The sequence below is a fragment of the Setaria viridis genome, chromosome 5 (genome assembly GCF_005286985.2).
Source record: "Setaria viridis chromosome 5, Setaria_viridis_v4.0, whole genome shotgun sequence".
In the NCBI taxonomy this organism is placed as follows: domain Eukaryota; kingdom Viridiplantae; phylum Streptophyta; class Magnoliopsida; order Poales; family Poaceae; genus Setaria; species Setaria viridis.
Genome location: NC_048267.2, coordinates 4,862,635 through 4,871,789, shown reverse-complemented (window position 1 = coordinate 4,871,789; position 9,155 = coordinate 4,862,635). Strand labels below are relative to the sequence as shown.

At 49.7% G+C, this 9,155-nt stretch overlaps 1 protein-coding gene across 1 annotated transcript; it reads right to left on the bottom strand.

The window, feature by feature from the left end:
• Window positions 1-387: 387 nt before the first annotated feature.
• On the bottom strand, window positions 388-1,599 carry LOC117858901 (pathogen-related protein). The gene is made up of 3 exons (XM_034742057.2): window positions 1,196-1,599; window positions 804-1,102; window positions 388-689 (listed from the first exon to the last, which is right to left on the bottom strand). The coding sequence occupies exons 1-3, from the start codon at window positions 1,470-1,472 to the stop codon at window positions 543-545; spliced, it is 723 nt and encodes a 240-aa protein (XP_034597948.1). The 5' UTR covers window positions 1,473-1,599; the 3' UTR covers window positions 388-542.
• Between the last annotated feature and the right edge of the window lie 7,556 nt (window positions 1,600-9,155).

Sequence of the window (9,155 nt, the reverse complement as noted above, 5' to 3'; positions counted from 1 at the left end):
GACGCAACGTTAGTAGGAACGGCGCAAGGAGTGGAACGAATGGGCAGGAAGGTGCATGGCGCCAGGAAAGAAATGGCGCCAAGTTCCTGGCGCCAAGAGCTGCAGTTGAACCAGGAAAAAATGGCGCCAGGGAGGAGGGAGGAAAGTGAGATGAGAGAGAAAGAAGGGTATCAATCATTAGGGGCAAACATATCTTTAACCTTCTCATTCAATGCCTTTTAGCAAGTGGAAGAAAACAGGTTTGGCTAAACTTTAGATGCTAAAGTTTAGCAACTTTTAGCATCTAAAGTTTAGCAAGTGCAAGAAAACAGGCCCTAAAACTTACCTCGAGATGATACGATTGAAGTGATATTGTAACGAACGAGCCGTGCCAGAGCCAGACAAACGTGAAACAAAAAACAAGTTCTCCTTTTTCTTACGAGAACAAACAAACTACTTTATTCATATTCAACACTTATTTCGTGCGACATGGATTTATCACTATCAATGAGAAGCAGACGCGATACACACGCTGTACGTTGCTGTCACGCTCATGCTGACATTCAGTTCCCACGCATCACGGGGCATCCCGATCCTGAACCTGCTGAACCTGAACCTGGCGCAGCATCGGGCGGGCTCAAGAAGCTGGCCAGGAAGTTGCCGCGCTCGTAGAAGTACTCCGACTTCTCCACCTTCATCTCCTCGTCAACCTAAAAACATCATCACAGCGGTGCAGAGGAATTCAGGCCACGCTCTGTCTGAACTTGGAGCAAATGCAGCATCGATCGAATGCAGCATCGTCTGTCTGAAGTAGTAGGACTCACGTGGAAGATGCAGACGCCGATGAACTCGACGCGCTGGCCGTGCGGCGGGTGGCCCTTGAATGGCCCCTCCATGTACCCCCAGTGCCGGAACTTGAAGGCGATCTTGGGCGGGCCGCTGTAGACGTCGAGCACCTCGATGGCGAACCCCCTCGGGAACGCCGTGAGGAACGTGGCCATGGCGGAGTCGAGCGTCTCCTGGTCCGGGTCGAAGATGCGGTGCTCCGGCGGGAGCTTGGTGCGCAGGAAGTGGTTGTAACTGCCGATCGCCATCACCTCCGCCCGGCTCAGGGCCTTCATCCCTGCAGGCGGCATCGGCGCGCGTCAGTGGGAAGCTTTGGCGGCGATCGGCCCGGAGCCGGCAATGGAAGCGTGATCGATCTCATGAATCTCACCGTTGTTGCTGGCGGAGTACTTTTCGGAGTTGACGGTCTTCTGGTCCTCGGGGCGGACCTTGTGGACGAGCTCCATCTCCCATGTCTTGAGCAGCCGCTGCACCTTCTCCTCCAGGGATCCCTCGGGCCACACCCGCGTCCTCTCCGCCTCGAAGAGCTTGTTGACGACGTCGTAGTTGGGCGGCGCGCCGTACCTCCACACGGTGTCCTTCTCGCTCTCGCCGTGGATGAAGGACCGGTACTTGTCCCCTGCTCCCACCTCCGCGGCCGCCGCCATTGCTGACGCACGGCGAGCTCCGCCTGGCCCTTGCCTCTCTTCAAGGGAAACCTGTTAGTAATTGGGAGCAGCTCTGATGGATTATGTTAGTGCGGCGATAACAAGCGTGGCTCCCTATCTACTTATAGAGAGATCAGAGCAGATAACGAAAACAACGTTATCTCCCGGCGCTGCGGTGGTCGTCGCCATGAAAAGGCCTGCACAAAAGTCACCGGCACGAGCTGAGCCATCCCTGTCGCCAACTCGCAGTGAGCCGCCGCCTCTGCTCGTCCTCACGGCGCTTGTCCGTTAGCTCTGGAAAATGCTGGCCGCTCTGGGGCCAAGATGCCGGGGGAATTGGTGTGGAATTTCCATGGCGATTACTGTATTCCTATAAAGATCAGGAATGGAACACCGGCAGATCGCGATGGTAATGGACAAACAGACGACGGATTAATTTGGTAGAGAAATCAGAAATGTGATACTCGTCCATGCGACGGTGTTTGGTTCCACGGACTAAATTTTAGTCCCGATCATATCGAATGTTTAAGACTAATTACAAAATTAATTACACAGATGGAGGCTAATTCGCAAGATGAATCTATTAAGCTTAATTAATTTATGATTAGCATATATTTACTGTAGCATCACATGTTGATTCTGAACTTCGTTCGCAAAGTAAGCGTCCTTTTAACGGGCCAGCCCTTTTTAATGCGTCGTATTGTCAAATCATGAACTAATTAGGTTTAATAAATTCGTCTCGTGAATTAGCCTCCATCTATACAATTGAAATCATGAACTAATTAGGTTTAATAATTTCGTCTCGTGAATTAGCCTCCATCTATACAATTGATTTTGTAATTAGTTCATATTTAATCTTTCTAATTAGTATCTAAATATTCGATGTGACACGATCTCGACTCCGAGGAACAAACCACCCCGAGTCTTGACCGATCTGATCGGTCCTGGGCAGCGGCAGTGGAGAGTGAGATCATTAGTGACGGCATGAACTGCCATAATAATAAACAAATCTAAATGGCATGTTATATGGGGTTGCTTTTCTTGTAGGGGAAGGATGTAACTGCGCGATCGTCACAGGTAGTAAACGTCACAGCGCGACATGTCTCAGAGGAAGCTTCCGCCTCCGAGAGTGTTAAACCGCTGCTAGTACTAGCTCGCAGCCACCTTCGTGAGCGAATTTGCAGACGGTCGCGGTACCTACGTGACTGATTTTTTTTTTTCCTTTTGAGATGGTGACTAGGATTTTTGGAAGCTTGGAGTTGGCGGCGTCCTGCTGTGACGTGCTGGAGGCAGGCGTTGTGACTTTGTAGATTAAAGTTTCGAATGTTTAGATACTAATTAGGAGTATTAACTATAGATTAATTATAAAACTAATTGCATAAATGAAGGCTAATTCGTGAGACGAATCTATTAAGTATAATTAATCCATAATTTGACCATGTGATGTTACAGTAAATATGTGCTAATCATGGATTAATTAAGCTTAATTCGTCTCGCGAATTAGCCTTCATTTATGCAATTGATTTTGTAATTAACCTATATTTAATACTCCTAATTAGTATCTAAACATTTGATGTGACATGGACTAAACTTTAGTCCTTGCAACCAAATACCCCTTATGCGGAGAGTTATCTGTCGTATCAGATGGCTCACTTGTCAGCTCCGTCTTCCTCCTCTCCCCCCGCCTTCTTCTTCTCCCTCCATCTGTTGGTCTCAAAGGAATTCGACACCAACAGATGTATGAATAGAAAGAGATAGCACTGGTAAGTTCTCAAAAGCAATGAGTCCCCCTTATAACGGGTAGGGCTTCCCTTTTATAGTGACCCGCGAGCCACTTTACATTCCGAAAATATCCCTTTTCAACTACTATATTACTAGAATATACCGTACATAAAGGTCATTGGGGTAACGTGTACAAGTTGGATTCATCTATGCTATCACGCTTCTCATGCCTTCATGTAGTCACGCTTCTCGCACATTCATGTAGTCACGTTTCTCTCGCCTTCATCTTCTTAATCTCGGGACTTTACCTTTGCACCAGATCAATCTTCCAACCTCGTATCGTTACCCTCGAGCCGAGTAAAATCTCCAACCTCATGGTGCTTAGTTCGTTGTGATACTTCAAGAGCTTGTAACCTCGCGATGCCTTCACTTAGGTTCCATTCTTGAGTAAAGAGAAGAAAAGGTGATGGTTTGGTGCTCTAAACCAGCTCCAAGCATCCGAGGGTTAGCTCGATTGAAGTTCGGTCATCAGCCAATATTTGTTAGCTTCGAATTCCTAAAGTAACAAGGAATATACAAGGGTACGAGTTTTATTAACAGAATGGCCTTCATGACAAGTTGCGAGGTTTTACCAAGTTTTGTTCCTTGGTCTAGGACTTGCGAGGTTGAAGGGTTTTTGACTATGAACGGTGCTCGAGGTTGCTTAGTTTTTGGGCGATCTCCAACACCATCCAAACCCTATCTGTGGCGCTTCACTCCTTTCTCCTCTCCCTCCTTCCTCTTCCTTCTCTCGTCGCTTGCGCTGCTAGGGTTTGGGCTTCGAGCTTCAGGTTTGGGGCTGCAGGAATGCCAGGGAAGGTCCAATTGCCGCCGACCTTAGAAAGGAGTGGGTCTCGCAGGATAGCCCGGAAGCGGAGGCGGGTTGCGGGGACGCCGCTAGCCGGGGTTGGCGGCTTGACAGCTGGTGGGCTAAGGATAGGGTGGGGGCGGCGGTTCTCTTCGGTTAGAGGAAGGCTGTCATCAGCGGGTTGTCGGTGGGGCGGCAGAGCCACCGGCTGCGGGTTGTGGGCGGGGCGGTAGAGCCACCGGCTGTGGGTTGTGGGCGGGGCGGCAGAGCTACCGCAGCTGTGGAGGCGGCGGTGGAGTCGCCACGGAGTTGGGTTAGTGCGTGGAGGAGGGGGAGGGCTGTGGATTCCAATGCGCGGGAGTCGCTAGAGATGATGTTCGAGGGCGGCGTGAGAGCGAGCAGGGGAGAGGAAGGAAGGGTATGGCGGTGGTGGCGAATCTGACCGGAGAGGAAGGTAGCGGCGGTGTGGGGATGGACCAACTGTTCTCGTGCATTGACCGCGCCCGCGCACACTCGTTCAAGGCGACATCCGTGGATTTGTCGCCTTTAGCGACGCATAGACGCGCCTGGCGTTGTTCACTAGGTCCTCCGCCCGTGCCCTACCATGCACGCACGGCCCACACACCCGCCTCCAGTTAGACCCTGTAGGGGAATCGTCTCAGCCTCTCATGAGTAAAAATAATCAAGTGTGCTAATAATGTCTCTTACGATGGTAGAATTTATTTATGCTGTTAGATGTGAGTTGTAAAAGCATGATAATAATTAGTTATTGCATGAGATTGTCAGCATGGATATTGTTTCGTTGATATAATCGCAAGGAATATAGTAGTTCAAAAGGAATATTTTTTGAATTACGGTTTAAGAAAGACAATGGTTTATGTTTATTCTCCAACAATAATGGCCTATTTGGTTACCCTGGACTAAACTTTAGTCTACCTATTTTGGTCCCTTTTAGTCCCTAAAGTGTCAAACAGGTGGACTAAAATGTGGACTATCCAAGAGGGGTGGACTAAAGTGGACTAAAACGTCTTGAAGACACCCCTACCCCTCATTTATTACCTCCCTCCTGCCCGGCCCCCTCCACCTATCCCACGCCACCCTCCCAACTGGCCACCGCCGCTGTCGCCGCTAGCCTCCCTCCTGCCCGCCCCCCGCTGTCGTCGCCCCCGTTGCCTTCCCGCCCGGCCCTCGCTGCCCTCCCACCCAGCCACCGTCGTCATCGCCACCGACCTCCCTCCCGCCTGGCCCCCGCCGCCGCCGCGCCACCACCCTCCTGCCCGCCGCCCTCGCCGTTGGTCTACCTCCCACCACCCTCCCGGACTTGCGAAAGAAGGCCTCAGCGTTGAACGCCTTGACGACGGCGAGCACGCGTGGGTCGGAGCAATTGAGTGGCGCTTCCGGGTCGCATGTCCCGTTGGCGGCGGCAGCAACAGAGGCGGCGATGATGGCCGTGGGTGCGGCGTCCTGGTCGAGGCGACGGCGAGCACGAAGAGGGAGAAGCAGATGTTGCTTGCTGCCGTGATGAGCGACTGCGCGACGGGGATGTCGGCGACACTGCCGGCGTCAGAGTTGTGTGGATGACGATCGTGATCGATGCTGGCACCGCCTCTTGTGCTTGCGCCGGAGGAGCGAGCTCCTCCTCCGCCTGCGCAGGGCGCTTGGTGAGCTCGGCGCCGAGCAGCAGGCTAGTCCAGTCGTTGAAGGAGCCGGTGAGGACTTGGGTGATGATGTCGTAGTCAGCGGCGGAAGGGATGGAAGACTTGATCTTGTCAAGAGTTGGTCGGAACATTCCCGCGATATCCATGACCTGGGAGCGGCGGAGAGATTTGGGAGGGGGGCGGTGGGTACATGATAATATCATCTTGGTTCATCTGTATAAATGGACTTTAGTCCCTGAATTCAAACAGCTTGATCCAAACATGGTACAGACTAAAGTTTAGTCCATAGTCCATAGTCCAAACAGGGCTAAATACACTTTTATCGGATCCATTTGTTAGCACGGACTTTGACCCACATGCACTTTTTCCGAGGATCTCGCGGTGGTCTTCCACCGACCACTATGCCTCCACGGACGTGCGTTGCGCCTGCCTTGCCCCTCCCCCCATAATGGTTGGTGGCCGGTGCGACCAATGTTGTCTCATCGTGCCGCCCGAACTATCCACCCACCACCACCTCGTCTCCCCAGTCCCCCACCAACCTTTAACTACACGGGAGGGACGCCCCTGCTCAAGACCTGGCCCCACCACCGGCGACCGGTATAGCACTCCTACGTCTCGTCGCTCGTCCACCAACCCCAGGGCATCCCTTCTACCTGGGATTCGAGCTAGGTCCAGCGTAGAGAGCAGTCCTCACTCCTCAGAATTCAACCTGAAGCGTTTTTGTTAAATTTATTTAGGCTGCAGCAGCACAGAGCATTTCACATCAAGCAGTTTTCAACGGAGGATGACGAAATCAATCTCACTTTTAGTTAGTTTTGGCCTACCAGATGGACCCTGTGTGAGGGGCAGGGTACATCTTTAGGTGGGAATTATTTTCAATTCTCTCGCTCGTATTAGATTTTTTTGAATATTTGAAATTATTTTTCATTAATCATGAGGGATACGGGGGAAACAAAGGAAAGAAGAAACATGTGTGATGGGCTTCGAACCCAAGACAACGGGGCAGGGCTACTGCGTAGTAGAGGCCACCAGGGGCAGACCGTTCAGCGAGCAAACGGCTGCACTGCTAGGGCGATTTTTGCTTCGATTTTTCTACAAAATTCATAGTACATTTCTACCCTTGATAGTTGATGCACTTCATCTATGAAATTCCTACTCTCAGAAGGTTCAATCACGCAACAAAAAACACACGGCAAATGACCCTATCCAAGTTAAATAATCAAACCAACAAATTTAAAGGGGACGCTTTATTTGGATTGCACGTCTTGCATGCCCTATCGACGTCTCACTCTGACCATTGCCCCTGTCGACATCTCACTCTGACCACTGCCCACTTCTCTTATCAAATCAAAATGACCCATGGCGACCACGCATGTTTAGATTCGAGGATTACTGGCTGAAACTCCCTCGCTTCAGGGAAGTTGTAGCAGAAACATGGAACAAGCCCTGCGCTCATCACAAGCCTTTCCACCTATCGGGGATATATCCCCAATACCCGTAAGGAAGAAAGAAGATGGACTCCTACTAGTATTCCCCTGTAATCCTACTAGGACTGATACCTTGTAATTCTACTAGGACTCCTTGTAACCGACTAGTAATTCCGCCCCCTGGAGTATACAAAGTAGGACAGGGTCCCTAGATCGGTAGGCGAAGACCTCATAGAACCACAACAGAGGACTAAATCCTCAACACCAAACAACACCCAAGCGCATGGCGCAATATATAACACCCCAAACAAGACGTAGGGTAATACGCTACTCTGGCGGTCCGAACCTGTATAAATCTATGTCTTGTGTCCTAGCGGCCCGAACCTGTATAAATCTGTGTCTTGTGTCCTCGCTTTTACCTTCGAGTTTCAGGTTCGGCAATCCCCCACCAACCAATCTACTACCTCGGGATACCCCTCGGTAGGTTGTCGGGTATAAAATACCGACATCTGGCGTGCCAGGTAGGAGTGATCGTCGAGATCATCGGACAAGTTTGAAGGACCTCATCAAGATCAATCTACTCTACAAGACAAGAACGCTATTCTCCCATCCAATCAACGACTCGGTGTGCAACTGCGTCAGAATTTGAGACGAAGTTGCCGGATAAGCTAATTCCAAACTAGCATTTGTTCTCACCGAATTGGAATTGCGGAGTGGAGCAATTCACCAGCCGTTGATCATCTCCAAGCATCAAGATCGAGATGGAATAGAATTGAACAACATCAAGACGGAATCCTACAGGGAATTAATTTCCTTAGTTGAGTCCAAAGTGGAGACCAGCTTTGTTGATCGGAGACAGAAAAGCACACCAAGCATCAAAATAAAGAAACAGCTGCCACTGTTCCCTCTGACGCTGAAAATCAATGGTGTATTCAGCTATGCGCACACCAAAAAAGCTACCAGAAGGACTTCAGCTTGCGTGGCAACACAAACAAATCTTCAATGACGCGATCGACTACTTCTGCAAGAGCAAGACGTCTACGCCGGCTCGCTAACAACTACTTCAACTACTCGTCTCGACTAGAAAACTAGTTGAGGGCGGGCCTCATACCATCGACAACTAGTCGAAAGCAACTCCGACTAGTCAGCTTCATCAGCAACCATCGCGTCTTCATCGACAATCGTCCATGAATGAAGCTAAGTCACTTTTTTCATTATTTTATATAATTTTTTCAGCTTGTTTTCCGCATATAGGGCAACACACCAAGTACTTATTTGTGTATGCCTCTTGACGAGAATTACCCTTCAAAGTTACACTTCACCGACTACTCTTGGGGCATGTTGACCGACAGCCATGGGCTTGGTACACCGAATTACGGAGGCTATCACCTCAGATTTGGTGCACTGAGTTTCGGAAGCTCCACCACAGGCTTGGTACACCGAATTAGGAGGCTCTTCCATGAAGTTTGGTGCATCGAGTGCTGGAGGCTCACAATGGCTACACTCTAGTGAGGCACAAATCCTATGCACGACAAATACGCGCTTTCCTCGCCAAAAGGTAGAAAAGTCTCAATGACTACTTTACACGCAATCACGCTCGTTTTTGTCGTAACGCTGACTACTTATTTTCAATGTTTTTCTCTTAGCGGTCACTAATATCCTTAAGCAGAACACGCCTCAATTCGTGAAAGTCTTGGATCTTCTATCATGCCTAAATGTTAGGACGCGGGACAAAGATTTGCGTAGTAGCAGCGCCAGTACACGTACACGAGATAAATATCTCACACACAGTGGCAATGGCTAAACAGGGACTGAGAGTCTAAACATAGTAGGCTAACTACTTGAGAGAAATATGGAAGAAACAAGAGTATGACACACAATATTTATATTATATCCATCACTAAATAAATTTCAATAGTTCCAAATTCTACAAATATGCTACATAATGTATACATCTCTTTTTGCAGGTCAAGCTTCGACGACGACTCTCCAGGATGCTCAGTGTACCTCCAATGGCTCTAGCTCCAAA

Bases quoted from the DNA above. Each gene is read 5' to 3' on its own strand.
- LOC117858901 (XM_034742057.2), bottom strand. From the start codon at position 1,472: ATGGCGGCGGCCGCGGAGGTGGGAGCAGGGGACAAGTACCGGTCCTTC. The intron at 1,103-1,195 runs GTGAGATTCATG...TGCCGCCTGCAG, and splicing joins GTACTCCGCCAGCAACAACG to GGATGAAGGCCCTGAGCCGG. The intron at 690-803 runs GTGAGTCCTACT...TGATGTTTTTAG, and splicing joins TCGGCGTCTGCATCTTCCAC to GTTGACGAGGAGATGAAGGT.